The sequence below is a fragment of the Danio aesculapii genome, chromosome 1 (assembly GCF_903798145.1).
Source record: "Danio aesculapii chromosome 1, fDanAes4.1, whole genome shotgun sequence".
Classification (NCBI taxonomy): Eukaryota; Metazoa; Chordata; class Actinopteri; order Cypriniformes; family Danionidae; genus Danio; species Danio aesculapii.
This window is the reverse complement of record NC_079435.1, coordinates 1-18,412: the sequence shown is the minus strand read 5'-3', so window position 1 is coordinate 18,412 and position 18,412 is coordinate 1. Positions and strand designations below refer to the sequence as shown.

The following is an 18,412-nucleotide window of genomic DNA, read 5'->3' as shown; positions in this document are numbered from 1 at the left end:
CTGAACCTGTCCAGCAAGTGAGTCGTCTGAGACTGGTTAACTCTGTCAGATGCTGATCTGCTTTGTTCATCTCACATTTATACTTTAATCTTGTCAGTTTATTTGACTAAAGTTGTTAAAGTTTTACACATAACCCGTTACCGCTCAACATAACATTTCCAACACGGTCAATTTGTCAAACTAATGTATGTATTGGTCCAATTGTGACTTTAAGAGTATTTTAATCTTGTACTCTCTACATTAATTAAATACCACTCGATGTGACTCGTTTGGTTTAGTAGAGGTTGAATCCTGGATTTTGATTGGCTGAAGGTGCGCGTTCAAACTACACTAAAAAACCGTTGAAAAGAAGTTCCGGTCAATTTAATCTGTTCTGTATTAATGCGCTACTCAGACGTTGATGTATAGCGTATCGGTCGGAAACTTCGACGCGCTCTTCATTTATTGATAACTGAAGTGATTCTGCAATCCTTCATCGAGCAGGTGATGATGAAGCTGAACCCCACAGACAGGTAATGAATACACGCCTGCGCTGCGTCGGTTTACATAATTTACATACTAGTTTGAAATAATATAATCGTAGTACTCTATATTTCCTATTAATACACCGGATTTAGCGTTTATTAAACGGAGACTGTGATGGATGTAAGTTATATGCTTGTAATAAGGTTCTAGCGATTTGTCTACTTAATATTTCACATTAAATACTGTAATAATATATAGTAAACACTGTTGTGTTTTAAATGATACTGTAGTACATTGTTTACTACAGCTGTTAATGAGTGCTTCATCATACTGTTGTAATAACGAAGAAATGATAAACTAATTACTGTAATAGATTTTTTCTACAGTATTAGTTCATTTGTATTAATTATAGTTGTTATAAGTATAGAATTACTTTATAATGTGTAAAACACTACAGTATTTACTATTTTCTTCTCCTATTGAAAGCTGTTTTTCTGTTTTAGTCAAGTACCCTGACTAAAGTAACGGAAATAATGTTATTTACAGATTAAATTAACGCTTCCATGCTGCATGTTATAATGGCTGCTGTGTTGTACTTTGATTGTACCACATTATGCGTGTTGCCCGTTAAAGGTCGCATGAAATTAAGTTTTGTTTTTAGATGTTAGTATCAGTAATGTTAGTTTTAGGATATCTATAAGCTAATGTCCCCAAAACAGTGACAAAATGTGTAGTTAGAAGATATAAAACGTATATAAGTGTGTAAAGCTTGTAGTTTGTCACTTCCATCTAAGTGATCAAAGATTTGTTTCTATTGTCAAATCTTCTGACCAATCAAATGCTCTCTAGTGTCTGACATGCCCCGCCCCCTTCAAGATGCTGGTTAAGCTGTGGTCACACTGGGCTTTGTGTGTGTGAAATTCTGTCGTGCTGCGCTGCGAAAAGGGGTGGGATTAAACAAGATGATTAGACATTAATAAAGCGAGCGATTGCTCCATGTTTTAAATTTCTGTCCAGAGAGGTCGTGTTTTGATCCTCGATTGGTCTCATGCAGTCAAGTGATGCGATTTAGCAGGTCAGAGTTCACCAAGCTTGAACTTTGCACCGCAGCAACCTGCGAAACTTAACGCATGACCCCGCGTTTCTAGTCTGACGCATTCGCGTGCGTATGAATGAAAGTCTATGGGAGGAAAAGCCCAGTGTGACCGCAGCTTAATTTGATGAACTGGATCTCAACCACTCAACGGTAGAGCGGATGATAAAATGCTATTGGCTGTTTTTTAAAAGGGGGAGGATCTACAATATGTCCCACCCTCTCTCTTTAATAAAACTGCACTTCAGGGGAGCTTTAGGAGTTCGCCCGACCCTAGAGCAGCACGATTCGGGCTAAAAGGAGAATCACATTTTTTTTTTGCTTAAAATCATAGATGTAATATGAGCAGGTTATTGTTATTTCTCAAACATATGGTAAAATAATAATATTAGGCCAGTGTATAGATCTACTGTTGGTCAAAATGCAGAATTTTGTGTGGACTTGAATAAACTTAAAAATGTCCTGTTTGATAATCCCCAGTAAAGTGATGACCATAGTAAACTAATCATAGTTCTGATGTAGAGTTCTGATGTTTGAGACATGTGCTCGTCATTGACGACATTATTAGATCATTAATTCACTGGTGAGATCAGACATTAGTCATTATCAGATTCCCTCCTGCATTATATTCAGCATTATATAGGCTAGAGCAGTTCTACTGTCACTGTTAGACATTTATTCTCATACACAACACTGTTCACTATGAAAGATAAACAGATCAAATGTTTGTGGTGATCAGAACTCTAAAATGAGCTATGATCATGTAAATGATGAGTGTGCCGGTTTCACTTTCACTTCTGAGTGCGGCTCATGGCTGCCGTCACTGAGAAAAACACAGATGCAAATCAAACCTCCTGCACGGCTCTCAAACGATCGCTCTGTTCAACAACCTGAACGTTATTGACAACTGTATACATGTTATTCACCGCATATGCAGCTTCTGTTCACTAAGTAGACTTCATTGGTGGGCATGCGCGCGTCCTCTCAGTAGTAAACAAACAGCTGGCGGTCAGCTCACGTGTGATGTTGCAGCCGTGAATACATCATTAATGAAGACAGAAATGTTGATTTTGGGTGAATTATACCTTATAAATACAGTGTGTGACACTTTTAACGCCATTTGGAGGTGTCAGTGTTGCTGTGACCGCCTTCTACGCTTCTCTCCTGACCTTCAATATATGATTGGCTGAATTGTAGAAGAGCTGAATTAAGCTCGTGTGTAGGGTCGAGTCCAGATCCTCATCTTTTTTCCATTAAGAGTGCACCCCTACCCGACCCAGTGTGTGCACTACACCCTGTCCTGTCTACACCCCTGACTCCCTCCACTGACCAATCAGCATCCAGCTGACGATTTTAAAATTCCTCAACTTATTTTCTAATGAAGATATAACAGAACTGGGAAAGAGGAAACCGACAACACTCCCAGAACATGTTCATCTGGACCCCAAAACAACCCAACCTAAACCATCAACCCTCTGTGTCTTCATCAAGATGGAGAATTCATGTTTTCATCAACATTACAGGGATGATCAGGATCAGATGAACAGACTCCTGGTGATTCCGGCAGCTCTGGTTATTCTCTGAGTGAGAGAGTGTTGGAGGAACACAGCACAGCAGCTCATTCAGCTTTATTCACAACACTATTCATGAACAGTAAAGCAGTACACACACACACACACACACACACACACACAGTGTGCAGCGCTGTGTGTGTCTGACGAGAGCTGGAGTCACGTCTGTTTGCAGTGCATGAAGCAGAGTCCGAGGTGGTCCACGCCGTCACTGTCAACACACACACACACACACACACACACACACACACACACATAAAGCATTACTGGCGTGTGAGAAGAGTAGTGTATGTAAAGGTTTATAGTGTCTGTATGTGTAGTGTGTGTGTGTCATGTTTATACTGTATCAGTGTGTGTCATACACTCTGGTTCCGGGCAGGATGACGATGCTCAGGCAGTTTCCCTCCAGCGCTCGATACACTTTCCCCACTCTTCTGTCCAGTTTCCTGATCCTGCGCTCCAGCAGCCGCTCCTGCGCGTCACATGACACAAATCAACCAATGAGACGTTAAAGACTGCGTTTCTGCATCTGTTTGATTGACAGCTGTCACTCACATCACACTCCTCCCCCGGCTGTGCATTCGGGTTGATTTCAGTAGTGGGCGGGTCAGGGGGTGTCCACGAGCTCATGTGGGGCGGAGTCAGAGCAGGACACGCCCAGAGCTTCCTGCTGCCAGTGAAGAGGCCGACGCCCACTGCAGCTTGAGCACTGTCAGCACTCGCAAACTCTATACACACACACACACACACACACACACACACAAAACAATGATCATACAAAACACATGACACACACACACACACACAAAATCACAGATGATGCGCACCGATGAAGGCGTGTCGGCTGCGTGTCCCAGCATGCACTGCAGGGGGCCCCAAGTGTGTGAGGCTCTGCAGCTGCTGCTCTCGCCGCTGCGCTTTACACGACAGGTTACACACATAGAGGAAGCGCTCACACACACGGTCCTGCTGACGCTCACACACACACTCGTCCAGATCCAGAGTCTGCTCGTGCACGGGACGCCGCACCTGCACGCGCACACACACACAAATAAATATACACACACATCATTATACACAAAAGCGCACACACACACACACACACACACACACACACATCTGACAGTAACGGCCCTCAGTGTCAGCATCATCATAACTGTGGATTATTAAGTGTTAGACTAGAGCTGATCTCAGGTCAGAGTGTGTGTGTGTGTGTGTGTGTGACCTTTATAGTGCAGTCGCTCAGCTGATGTCCATTCAGACGCTCCAGGGCCAGTGCTGCTCCTTCCAGATGCTCAAACACCACCTCCATATGAGCCTGCGCGCGCACACACACACACACACACACACACTGAATAACTGAACACTTACTGCATATCTGTGTGAGCGAGAGTGTGTGTAATTTATATTTGTGTGTGTGTGTACCCCGTGTGTGTAGTGCAGTTGTCGTGTGCTCCGCAGGCGTCCGCAGCGCTTCAGCAGTTTCAGGACGAGTCTCTCTGTGGCGTCAGACGGCAGCGGTCCCACATACAACACACACATCTGCTGGAGACGCGCACACACCTGAAACACACACACACACACACACATCTGCAGCAGATGCGCACATACCTGAAACATGCACAATTGTGTGTGTGTGTGTGTGTGTACCTGCTGCAGGTGTCCGCTCGCTGTAGTCTGCTTCAGTGTGTTGATGAATGAAGAGAACAGGAGGACACTCACTGAGTACGACTGGACCACCCGTCTGAACACACACACCACCTGCGCACACACACACACACACACACACACACACATACAGAGCAAGAAACTGAGATGGGGGGATTGGGGGGGGGGGTTGGGTTGTGATATGTGTAATGTAATGTGATGTGTGTGTGTGTGTGTACCTCTCTGTCACTGCTGCACTGTTGTCTCCTGCACATCTGAGCACACAGCACACCACTGATCTCTGAGCATCTGCCCAGGAACACTGCTGATTGGCCAGATCTGAAGAGGGCGTGGCCGAAACTCTGAGGGCTGTGATTGGACAGAGAGAGAGGGTCAGCGAGGATGATGACCAGTGTGAGAAAGAGAGTGTGTGTGGGTGGGTGTGTGTGTGTGTGTGTGTGTGTGTATGTATACCTGTGCTGATGATCAGAGATCTGCTGCTCTTCATCATCGGGGAGCTGCTGCTGCCACAACTCCTGCAGATACTCCTGCACCACCTGAAGAACACACACACACACACACACACGCACACACACACACACACACACACACACACGTCATATAAACAACCCATCCACAGCTCCTCCAGATACTGCTGCAGCACCTGACCACACACACACACACACACACACACACACACACACACACACACACACACACTCACCTCTCCCGGACCCTTCCTGATGAAGAACTGCGCCAGATGAAGAGCAGCCAGAGCGTCCTCACAGGGGTCATGACCCACACACACCGCCGACTGGATCTCCCGTCTGACACACACACACATTTACACACACTTATATATACACACACACAGAATCATACAGACTTACATAGACATGTGTGTGTGTGTGTGTGTGTGTGTGTGTGTGTGTGTGCGCGTGTGTGTGTGTGTGTGTGAGAGACTCACTTCAGGATGACCTGCGCCAGGTGTTTGAGTTTGAAGCGGCGGCCGAAGTCCATGCGGTACAGCAGAGACGTGTCCATCACATGAGGGTGGATGAGCTGAGGAGCCACACACACACGCGCGCACACACACACACGTCTACATTCTGACACTGCAACCCCCATGAGTTCCTGTATTCTGCTGAACACTAAAGAAGATGTTTTGAAGAATGCTGAACCGGTAAGCATCGACGCTCAAATCTGCAGGACCGAGTTTGGACACCCCTGCTCTACAGCCTAGTGTGTGTGTGTGTGTGTGTGTATGCGAGATGCGCAGGTGTGTGTACTTGTAGTGCGCGCAGGTCTCCGTCCAGAGAGTGTCCCACCAGCACAGCGTCCGGCGGCAGCAGCTGCAGCAGCAGAGCTTGAACATCTGACAGACGCGTGCAGACTGGGGAGAGCAGCGCCCGCGTCACCCCTGAGAACCTGCGCGCACACACACACACACACATACACACAGTGTAAATCAGAGGTGAATGACTCGCTGTGTATGTGTGTGTATGCAGGACAGGTGCCTGCGGGATTTTATGTAAGGGTCTGCAGATATCCAGCACCACCCCGCCTCATCATCCCTTATTAAATCTGGAATAACACTGCTGCTGAAGGCTATAGGCTGATTATTCCTCACCAAATCACTTCTGTTTCCTTTTATTCATTCATTTATTTTCTTTTCAGCTTAGTCCCTTTATTAATCCGGGATCGCCACAGTGGAATGAACCGCCAACTTATCCAGACCGTTTTATGCAGCGGATGCTCTTCCAGCTGCAACCTGTCTCCGGGTAACATCCACACACACCCATTCACACTCATACACTAGAGTCAGTTTAGTTGATCAGTTCCCCTATAGCGCATGTGTTTGGACTGTGGGGGAAACCAGAGCACCCGGAGGAAACCCACGCCAACACAGGGAGAACATGCAAACTCCACACAGAAACACCAACTGACCCAGCCGAGACTCGAACCAGCGACTTTCTTGCTGTGAGGCGACAGCACTACCCACTGCGCCGCCTCCTTTTATTTACATTTAAATCTAAACGTCTGATTGGCTTAAACACTCGCTCAACTGAACTGAGTGAGATTGAGAGAATGAAAGCCCATCACTGGATCTTCATATTAATAGCGGTGTTGTTGGTCATGCTAGATCAGAGCTGCTCAACCCTGCTCCTGCAGATCAACCTTCCTGCAGAGTTCAGCTCCTGATCAAACACACCTGAACTGATTAAATAGCACCTGAACAGCACTTGATCATTACAGGCAGGTGTGTTTGATCAGGGCTGCAACTGAAATGTGCAGGAAGGTCGATCTCCAGGAGCAGGGTGGAGCAGCCCTGATCTAGATAAACAAGACTAACGAATAACATCTGAGGTGAAGTGCTACAAAACCAGTCGCTAACCGCTTGTTCAGTGTGACGTCACGCGAAGCGGCTTCTGGGTCTGAGCGCTATATACGACTGAATGGGGAGACTCATCAAATGGTAATAATAAACGTTTACTAAGCGCTGTAATACTTTCGAAAATCACGATCGAATATATAACCATGCCTAATATCTGATGGCCAGAAAGGGATTCATTTATTGAAAAAGTTAATTAAATTAAATTAAAGATTTTTTAAAAATTGATAAAAAATGCCACATTAAATGAAAGTTTTTGTATGTGTGATGCAGCAGACTGATGTGTGCACTGTGATTTCATGTTTCATATCAATAAAGTGATCATAAACTAATATTTTCTCAATTCAAATGAGTGGCGGCTTGAACCCGGAAACAGTGTTCGCGTGACTGATTTCACGCAGCCGCCATTTTTAAAAGTGAAATCGAGGCTGCGGCGGGAAGAAACCCGGAAGTATCGTTGGGAGTTAAATGGGAACGTTGTGTAGCTGGCTGTATATCTTATCAGTACCGAGACAACACTATTACAGACAACAGGAGGATGAGCTACAGAGGACTGCAGTGTTTTATCACTCACAGGGTTACATAGACTGAAGCAGGGAAGCGTCCTCACAGTGTTTACCTGCTGCCATGAACTGAAGCCTATAGGACACCTCAGCGTATTACTCTTACAGAGATTCTGATGATGTTTGATGCTAAATTGCTTTGAATTGTTTAAATTAAACTGAACTGACTGATATTAAAGTGATGTTTACACCATTTCTGCATTTTGAAGCATGTTACTGCAGTGTTTACAGTGCTGCTCCTATACTTCCGGGTTTCTTCCCACCGCAGCCTCGCTTTGGTTCTTTAAAATGGCGGTCCGTGTGAAATAAGCATACACGTTACCAACACGTTACCACTTAACAAGCGGATATGCTTCAGCGGCAAAACACCAACTACCTTAATCAATAAAATAATAATCTATCCAGAATCAGAGAAGCCGATATTAAACTGTTCTCACTGGACAAAACCATCCACTGCGCCGGCCAATCACAGTTCAACTCGTTTAATCAGACAGGTAATCTGAAGAAGCAGGACAGGTGTTTATAAAGTATTCACAGCAGCACTGAACTGTTCCCAGATCACCTCAGAAGAACTCAGTAGGAAGAGTGAGAGAACTCAGAAACTCATTGAGAATGAGGATGTCTGCTTATTTGTGCCAGTCCGCTACACAACGGTAGTGGTTCCATACAAGGAGGCTGCGCAGCTGGAGCTGAATTGTCCGATTAAAGAGACACTGGACCTGGAGTTCCCCCGGCTCAGGTGATCAGGATTTGTCTCATTAGTTATAGGCCTATGATAAATGTCTGAATGAAGTGTATCAGATTTAAAGAGCGTTCACTCGTGTTGTTTAAACTATCGCTATCTGATTTATCATTTTCAGTGTGTGGAGAAACCGCCAGCAGAACTAAAGCCATCCCACCATGCACGTACACACACACTTCAACACACACAAACACACACCTTTATTTACGTATTCTTTCTTGCCTTGTCAATATATCAAAGTGTATACTGATTAATAATCTATTTAAATGAGCTAATAAATAAATAAGCGGCATTTGCACCCTCTCATGGTAGGTACATACACTGTGTACAGCCGTACATCTGCAGCCACCAACAGGTGCATGTGTGTGTGTGTGTGTGTGTGTGTACTCAGTGCAGTAGTTGATGATGGGGTTGAGTGGTTTGATCAGCTCATCTAACACACAGCGTCCAGAGGCGTCCACCAGCGCCACACGCGTGACCTCCTGACCTGCAGACGTCAAACACTGAAACACAAACACACACACACACACACACACGTCAGAGCACAGTCAGTCACAGCCGGCCAATCAGAGCGGAGTGTAGTGTTGACGCACCATCTCACAGTCGAGGCCGTACAGCGGGCTGCTGTCAGTCACAGAGCCGCTCGCCGTGCACACAAACCCCTCACAGCCACACACACCTGCACGCACACACACACACACAAACAGTCAGGGAGGGAGAGTGTGTTTATATGGCTCAGTGTGTTTTTGTGTGCACGAGAATGTGTGTATGTGTGTGTGAGTGTGTGTGTGTGTGTGTGTGAGTGTGTATATATATATGTATATGTGTGTGTATGTGTGTGTGTGTGAGTGTGTATATGTGTGTGTGTGTGAGTGTGTATGTGTGTGTGTGAGTGTGTATATGTGTGAGTGTCTATATATGTGTGTGTGAGTGTGAGAGTGTGTATATGTGCATGTATATGTGTGTGTGAGTGTGTATATGTGTGTATATGTGTGTTTCAGTGTGTATATGTGTGTGTGTGAGTGTGTATGTGTGTGTGTGAGTGTGTGAGTGTGTATGTGTGTGAGTGTGGATATATGTGTGTGTGTGAGTGTGGATATATGTGTGTAAGTGTGTATATGTGTGTGTGAGTGTGGATATATGTGTGTGTGTGAGTGTGTATGTGTGTGTGTGAGTGTGTACAGTGTGTGTGTGGAGTGTGTATGAGTGTGTATATGTGTGTGTGTGTGAGTGTGTATATGTGTGTGTGAGTGTGTGTGTGTGTGTGTGTGTGAGAGTGTGTATATGTGTGTGTGAGTGTGTATATATGTATATGTGTGTGTGTATGTGTGAGTGTGTATATGTGTGTGTGAGTGTGTATATATGTATATGTGAGTGTATATATGTGTGTGTGTGTGTGTAAGTGTGTATATGTGTGTGTGAGTGTGTATATGAGTGTGTGTGAGTGTGTATATGTGTGTGTGAGTGTGTATGTGTGTGTGTGTGTGTGTGTATATGTGTGTGTGAGTGTGTGTGAGTGGTATATGTGTGTGTGAGTGTGTATATGAGTGTGTGTGAGTGGTATATTGTGTGGTGTGAGGTGTCTGTGTGTGTTGTGAGTGTGGTATATGTGGTGTGTGAGTGGGTATATATGTGTGTGTGAGTTGTGGATATATGTGTGGTGTGTGACGTGTGGTATGTGTGTGTGTGAAGTGTGTGTGTGTGGAAAAGTTGTGGTATGAGTGTGTATATGTTGTGGTGAGGTGTGGTATGTGTGGTGTGTGGCGTGTGTGTGAGTATGTAGTACTGGTGTGTGTGATGTGTGTATATTGTGTGGTGTGTGGAGTGGTGGTATATATGTACAGGTGTGTGTGTGTCAGTGTGATATGATTGTGTGAGTGTGGTATATGTGTGGTAGATAGTGTGTGTGTAGGTGGTGGTATATGTTGGTGTGTAAATAGATGGTGTGTGTGTGTGAGTGTGTATACGTGTGTGTATATGTGTGTGTGTGTGAGTGTGTATACGTGTGTGCGTGAGTGTGTATGTGTGTGAGTGTGTATACGTGTGTATATGTGTGTGTGTGTGTGAGTGTGTATACGTGTGTGTATATATGTGTGTGTGACTCACCTTTCTCGGGGAACCTGTGTTTGGTCATTTCCTGTTGGGTCAGCAGGAAGTTGCTGAGTACCGCCCTTTTCAGGCCGAAGCGGCGAATCACAGGATGCCACATCAGTGCAGCTGCAGGAAACACTGGTCATGTGACGCACTCAACAGGAAGTGGCGAATCAGAGCCGGGCGGCCACTCACCTGGGAACGGTGTGTGTGTTCCTGCTCCATCAGGGGGCGTCGCCAGCTCAGCGTTGAAGAGGTCAGAGGTCAACAGGTCAGCGGAGCAGGGGGGTCAGTGTCCATCTCTGAGGAACACCACAGCAGAGGACGAGAGAGTGTGTGTGTGTGACTCACGGTGCTGTATCTGCTCCTCAGGTGTGTGTGTGTGTGTGTGTGTGTGAGAGAGACTCACGGTGCTGTATTTGCTACACAGGTGTGTGTGTGTGTGTGTGTGTGTGACTCACAGTGCTGTACCTGCTCCTCAGGTGTGTGTGTGTGTGTGTGTGTGTGTGTGTGTGTGTGTGTGTGTGTGAGACTCACGGTGCTGTATTTGCTCCTCAGGTGTATGTGTGTGTGTGTGCGTGTGTGTGTGACTCACGGTGCTGTATTTGCTCCTCAGGTGTGTGAAGAGACTGAAGTATCTGTAGAAGTGACTCTGCGTCAGTCCGTCCAGAATCATCACGTTCACACGCGACACACACTCATCACTGACACTGAACCAGCTGAACACACACACACACACACACACACAGCATCAGTCATCTGACAGTGATTCTAGTGAGTGCGTGTTTAAGAGAGTGTGTGTGTGTATATATATATGTGTGTGTGTTGTGTGTGTGTATACCTTGGTTTCCTCATTTTGTGAGAGCGTCTGAGTGTGACGTACTGTATGAGTTCACACACGTCCTTCACCGTCAACACATCCTGATCTCACACACACACACACACACACACACACACACACACACACACACACCTGTATAAATGCACTGCAGTTCCACTCATCTACATTATTTCACATTCACCACCTCTTTAGTTATTGCCAGTTAACTGGGGCTAGTGAATGCGCACTAATGAATGTGGGTCAGTAAACATAAGCTAGTGAATGCAGGCCACTGAATGTGGGCCAGTGAATGTGGACTAGTGAACGTGGGCTAGTGAATGTGGGCTAATGAATGTGGATCAGTGAATGTGGGCCAGTGAATGTGGATCAGTGAATGTGGGCTAGTGAATATGGATCAGTGGATGTGGGCTAGTGAACGTGGGCCAGTGAATGCGGGCCAGTGAATGTGGATCAGTGAATGTGGGCTAATGAATGTGGGTCAGTAAACATCGGCTAGTGAATGCAGGCCAGTGAATGTGGGCTAGTGAACGTGGGCCAGTGAATGTGGATCAGTGAATGCGGGCTAGTGAATGTGGATCAGTAAATGCGGGCTAGTGAATGTGGATCAGTGAATGTGGATCAGTGAATGTGGATTAGTGAATGTGGACTAGTGAATGTGGGCCAGTGAATGTGGGCTAGTGAATATGGATCAGTGGATGTGGGCTAGTGAATGTGGGCTAGTGAACGTGGGCCAGTGAATGTGGACTAGTGAATGTGGATTAGTGAATGTGGGCCAGTGAATGTGGATTAGTGAATGTGGATTAGTGAATGTGGGCCAGTGAATGTGGGCTAGTGAATGTGGATTAGTGAATGTGGGCCAGTGAATGTGGATTAGTGAATGTGGACTAGTGAATGTGGATTAGTGAATGTGGATTAGTGAATGTGGATTAGTGAATGTGGGCCAGTGAATGTGGGCTAGTGAATGTGGATCAGTGAATGCAGGCCAGTGAATGTGGGCTAGTGAATGTGGATCAGTGAATGCGGGCTAGTGAATGTGGATCTGTGAATGCAGGCCAGTGAATGTGGGCTAGTGAATGTGGATCAGTGAATGCAGGCCAGTGAATGTGGATCAGGGAATGTGGATCAGTGAATGTGGATCAGTAAATGCGGGCTAGTGAATGTGGATCAGTGAATGTGGATCAGTGAATGTGGATCAGTGAATGTGGATCAGTGAATGTGGATTAGTGAATGTGGACTAGTGAATGTGGGCCAGTGAATGTGGATCAGTGAATGTGGGCTAGTGAATATGGATCAGTGGATGTGGGCTAGTGAATGTGGGCTAGTGAACGTGGGCCAGTGAATGTGGACTAGTGAATGTGGATTAGTGAATGTGGGCCAGTGAATGTGGATTAGTGAATGTGGATTAGTGAATGTGGGCCAGTGAATGTGGATCAGTGAATGTGGGCTAGTGAATATGGATCAGTGGATGTGGGCTAGTGAACGTGGGCCAGTGAATGCGGGCCAGTGAATGTGGATCAGTGAATGTGGGCTAATGAATGTGGGTCAGTAAACATCGGCTAGTGAATGCAGGCCAGTGAATGTGGGCTAGTGAACGTGGGCCAGTGAATGTGTATCAGTGAATGTGGGCTAGTGAACGTGGGCCAGTGAATGTGGATCAGTGAATGCGGGCTAGTGAATGTGGATCAGTGAATGTGGATCAGTGAATGCGGGTTAGTGAATGTGGATCAGTAAATGTGGGCTAGTGAATGTGGATCAGTGAATGCAGGCCAGTGAATGTGGATCAGTGAATGCGGGTTAGTGAATGTGGATCAGTAAATGTGGGCTAGTGAATGTGGATCAGTGAATGTGGATCAGTGAATGTGGATCAGTGAATGTGGATCAGTGAATGCGGGCTAGTGAATGTGGATCAGTGAATGCAGGCCAGTGAATGTGGGCCAGTGAATGTGGATCAGTGAATGTGGATCAGTGAATGTGGATCAGTGAATGTGGACTAGTGAATGTGGGCCAGTGAATGTGGACTAGTGAATGTGGATCTGTGAATGTGGGCCAGTGAATGTGGACTAGTGAATGTGGATCAGTGAATGTGGATCAGTGAATGTGGACTAGTGAATGTGGATCAGTGAATGTGGATCAGTGTATGTGGACTAGTGAATGTGGATCAGTGAATGTGGACTAGTGAATGTGGATCAGTGAATGCAGGCCAGTGAATGTGGGCCAGTGAATGTGGATTAGTGAATGTGGACTAGTGAATGTGGGCCAGTGAATGTGGATTAGTGAATGTGGACTAGTGAATGTGGATTAGTGAATGTGGACTAGTGAATGTGGGCTAGTGAATGTGGGCCAGTGAATGTGGGCCAGTGAATGTGGGCCAGTGAATGTGGGCCAGTGAATGTGGACTAGTGAATGTGGGCCAGTGAATGTGGATTAGTGAATGTGGATTAGTGAATGTGGGCCAGTGAATGTGGATTAGTGGATGTGGGCTAGTGAATGTGGGCTAGTGAACGTGGGCTAGTGAACGTGGGCCAGTGAATGTGGACTAGTGAATGTGGGCCAGTGAATGTGGATTAGTGAATGTGGGCCAGTGAATGTGGATTAGTGAATGTGGATTAGTGAATGTGGGCCAGTGAATGTGGATTAGTGAATGTGGGCCAGTGAATGTGGATTAGTGAATGTGGATTAGTGAATGTGGGCCAGTGAATGTGGATCAGTGAATGTGGACTAGTGAATGTGGGCCAGTGAATGTGGATCAGTGAATGTGGGCTAGTGAATATGGATCAGTGGATGTGGGCTAGTGAACGTGGGCCAGTGAATGTGGATCAGTGAATGTGGATTAGTGAATGTGGATTAGTGAATGTGGGCCAGTGAATGTGGATTAGTGAATGTGGATTAGTGAATGTGGATTAGTGAATGTGGATCAGTGAATGTGGATTAGTGAATGTGGGCCAGTGAATGTGGATTAGTGAATGTGGATTAGTGAATGTGGGCCAGTGAATGTGGATCAGTGAATGTGGACTAGTGAATGTGGGCCAGTGAATGTGGATCAGTGAATGTGGGCTAGTGAACGTGGGCCAGTGAATGTGGACTAGTGAATGTGGGCTAGTGAACGTGGGCCAGTGAATGTGGACTAGTGAATGTGGATTAGTGAATGTGGGCCAGTGAATGTGGATCAGTGAATGTGGACTAGTGAATGTGGATTAGTGAATGTGGATTAGTGAATGTGGACTAGTGAATGTGGATTAGTGAATGTGGATTAGTGAATGTGGGCCAGTGAATGTGGATTAGTGGATGTGGGCTAGTGAATGTGGGCTAGTGAACGTGGGCTAGTGAACGTGGGCCAGTGAATGTGGACTAGTGAATGTGGGCCAGTGAATGTGGATTAGTGAATGTGGGCCAGTGAATGTGGATTAGTGAATGTGGATTAGTGAATGTGGGCCAGTGAATGTGGATTAGTGAATGTGGGCCAGTGAATGTGGATTAGTGAATGTGGATTAGTGAATGTGGGCCAGTGAATGTGGATCAGTGAATGTGGACTAGTGAATGTGGGCCAGTGAATGTGGATCAGTGAATGTGGGCTAGTGAATATGGATCAGTGGATGTGGGCTAGTGAACGTGGGCCAGTGAATGTGGATCAGTGAATGTGGATTAGTGAATGTGGATTAGTGAATGTGGGCCAGTGAATGTGGATTAGTGAATGTGGATTAGTGAATGTGGATTAGTGAATGTGGATCAGTGAATGTGGATTAGTGAATGTGGGCCAGTGAATGTGGATTAGTGAATGTGGATTAGTGAATGTGGGCCAGTGAATGTGGATCAGTGAATGTGGACTAGTGAATGTGGGCCAGTGAATGTGGATCAGTGAATGTGGGCTAGTGAACGTGGGCCAGTGAATGTGGACTAGTGAATGTGGGCTAGTGAACGTGGGCCAGTGAATGTGGACTAGTGAATGTGGATTAGTGAATGTGGGCCAGTGAATGTGGATCAGTGAATGTGGACTAGTGAATGTGGATTAGTGAATGTGGATTAGTGAATGTGGACTAGTGAATGTGGACTAGTGAATGTGGATTAGTGAATGTGGATTAGTGAATGTGGGCCAGTCAATATGGATCAGTGGATGTGGGCTAGGCTAGTGAACGTGGGCTAGTGAACATGGGCCAGTGAATGTGGGCTAGTGAATGTGGATCAGTGGATGTGGGCTAGTTAGTGCAGGTCAGTGAATCACCTGTGGTTTGATCTCGAGTCTCCTCCTCTTCTCTGAGCCTGAGTTCAGTCTGTCTGCTGATTTCCTCTTACAGCAGGAAGTGGATGATGATGATGATGATGATGATGATGGTGGTGGTGTTGGTGGAGTCTCCATCTCTTCCTCCGCCTCAGTGTTCATCTGATCTCTCATGTTCATACACTGATGGCGATGAGGACACTAAAGATGCCCCTCTTCACTTCATCCTCCCTAAAAACTGAACGTCACACACTCACATCTGTAATCCAGGCGGTGTGCAGCGCTCGCGCTAAACGTCATGACGTCAGTGGTGTAAATACAGCCGCAGAACACTGTAAATACACGAGGCAGAGCTGCACATGTGTGCGCTCATCTACAGCTCCGGCATCGAGGCTCTCCCCTGATCTGCAGCTCCGTTTGCGACTACACACGCTCTCCGCCAATCACAGGCTCCGATGAGAGACACGTGATTGTGCGGACGAAAAAAACGGAAATGTTTCATCACAACAACGGAAGTGTCCTCGGTGTGCGGGTAATTTAAAAATTCGCGAGGGTGTAGTGAAGTTTAGTCGCAAAGAGGAACAGTGATGATGAGCCGGCTGTTCCGCGCCTGAGTGATCGAGCAGATGTGCGCATGCGCTCAATCTACAGCGGCGACATGACAACAAAGAGACTGGCGAAGTGAGAAACACACTCTCTCTCTCACACACACACACACACACACACACACACACACACACACACACACACACACTTACTCCAGCTCAGTGTTGATATAAGGACATTAGAGCGTTATTTTCATCCATATTTGTCCTGTTTCTCCTCACAGGAGTCATTTATGTCTAACATTAACGCGGACACACACACACTAGTGTCTCTGATGCGTGTGTGTGTGTGTGTGTGTGTGTTTCCGCTGTTGTGTTTGTTTTTATTCTTGTGTTGCTGATTTGTTATTGTGTAGTTGATGACGGTTTGTGTTTGAGCTGCACACTGTATACATATATACTACGGTAATATCGTGATACTATGGCTCCTAAGCACTAGCGGTGCCACTGTAGTTTGTAAACAGTAGTATCGGGATTAATAGTTTATCTACAATAGATAATGTTGCATGTTTAGTCCCTTTATTCATCAGGGGTCGCCACAGTGGAATGAACCTGCAACTATTCCAGCATGTGTTTTACACAGCAGATGCCCTTCCAGCTGCAACATAGTAGTGCGAAACACCCATTCATTCACACACACTCATAAACTATGGCCAGTATAGTTCCTCAATTCCCCTATAGCGCATGTGTTTGGACTGTGGGGGAAACTGGAGCACCCGGAGGAAACCCACACCAACACGAGGAGAACATGCAAACTCCACACAGAAACACCAACTGACCCAGCCGAGACTCAAACCAGCGACCTTCTTACTGTGAGGCCACAGTGCTAACCACTGAGCCAGCGTCTCACCTTATAAATTTTACTCATTTATCTAGCAGTGTTTCTCAACCATGCTCCTGGAGGACCACCAGCACTGCATGTTTTGGATGTCTCCTCTGTCTGTCACACCCATTACAGGTCTTTCAGTCTCTGCTTATGAGCTGATGATCTGAATCAGGCGTGTCTGGTTAAGGAGACATGGAAAATGGGCAGAGCTGGTGGTCCTCCAGGAACGTGGTTGAGAAACACTGATTTAGAATAGCTAACGCAGGAATAAAGGATCCTGTATTTTCCAAAACTGATAGTAAAATCTGAATATTTAACAACAATATCAGTTATTTTCCAGTTATTGAGCAGCCCTAGTGTGTGTGTGTGTGTGTGTGTGTGTGTGTTAATGCTGCTGGTGTTGATTGTGTTGTGTTGTTGTGTTCAGAGAGCTGGGTCTCCTCCGCCAGCGCAGTGCATCATCTTCATCTGCTCAGCGGTCTTCAGTCTGCAGTAAGAGTCTCTCTCAGGTCTCTATCAGTTAGAGAGTGTGTTCAGCAGCACGCACCCCTGACCTGTGTGTGTGTGTGTGTGTGTGTGTGTGTCTCTCAGAGCAGCGCTTCTCCTTCCTCATCATCATTGACTTTGAGTCCACCTGCTGGAGAGAGAAGAGCAGCAGCGGTCAGGAGATCAGTGAGACCTCTTCATACCTCTCTCTCTCTTTCACATCTACATTATTATTATTATTATATTATAATCATCTGTGTGTGTGTGTGTGTGTGTGCGTGTGTGTGTGTGTGTGTGTGCGCAGTCGAGTTCCCCGCGGTGCTGCTGAGTGTGTGCAGTGGAGCGGTGGAGTCGGAGTTCCACTCGTATGTGCAGCCGCAGGAGCGTCCCGTACTGTCGGCCTTCTGCACGGAGCTCACCGGCATCACACAGGTGACCAATCACAGCCTCGCACCTCATCAATATTCATTAGCCTGTGACTAGTGTTTGATCTGTCGTCGTGCGGTTGGCTGACAGGATCAGGTGGACTCCGCCCCTCCGCTGCACATCGTTCTGTCCCTGTTCAGTCGCTGGCTGCGGAGCCTCCAGGAGGAGAGGGGCGTGGTCTTCCTGACGGACAGCGCAGGCTCCGCCCCCTCCGCTCAGCTCTGTGCGTTTGTCACATGGTCAGGTGAGGAATCTCAGCTCCGCCCACTGCCTGCTGCTGTGTGGAGTCATGTGTAACGTGTGTGTGTGTGTGTGTGTGTGTGTGTGTGTGTGTGTGTAGTGTGTGTGTGTGTGTGTGTGGTGTGTGTGTGGTGTGTGTGTGTGTGGTGTGTGTGTGTGTGTGTGTGTGTGTGTGTGTGTGTGTGTGTGTGTGTGTGTGTGTGTGTGT

At 46.4% G+C, this 18,412-nt stretch overlaps 2 protein-coding genes across 2 annotated transcripts; one reads left to right on the top strand and one right to left on the bottom strand.

Annotated features, from left to right (window-relative positions):
• Positions 1–3,170: 3,170 nt before the first annotated feature.
• Positions 3,171–16,041, bottom strand: LOC130213532 (RNA exonuclease 5-like). Its single transcript, XM_056455424.1, has 19 exons — positions 15,625–16,041; positions 11,406–11,485; positions 11,160–11,283; positions 10,760–10,847; positions 10,580–10,690; positions 9,067–9,152; positions 8,861–8,976; positions 6,066–6,204; positions 5,744–5,838; positions 5,501–5,603; positions 5,251–5,333; positions 5,016–5,145; positions 4,780–4,890; positions 4,555–4,692; positions 4,355–4,447; positions 3,957–4,158; positions 3,685–3,857; positions 3,492–3,601; positions 3,171–3,340 (listed from the first exon to the last, which is right to left on the bottom strand). Exons 1-19 carry the CDS (start codon positions 15,799–15,801, stop codon positions 3,289–3,291), a joined length of 2,211 nt encoding a protein of 736 aa, XP_056311399.1. The 5' UTR covers positions 15,802–16,041; the 3' UTR covers positions 3,171–3,288.
• A 9-nt stretch (positions 16,042–16,050) lies between these two features.
• On the top strand, positions 16,051–18,208 carry eri2 (ERI1 exoribonuclease family member 2; the record flags this gene model as incomplete). The annotated part of the gene is made up of 5 exons (XM_056464450.1): positions 16,051–16,302; positions 17,480–17,544; positions 17,644–17,724; positions 17,843–17,970; positions 18,055–18,208. Coding segments are annotated over exons 1-5 (475 nt in total), but the record flags the coding sequence as incomplete, so codon positions are not given.
• Between the last annotated feature and the right edge of the window lie 204 nt (positions 18,209–18,412).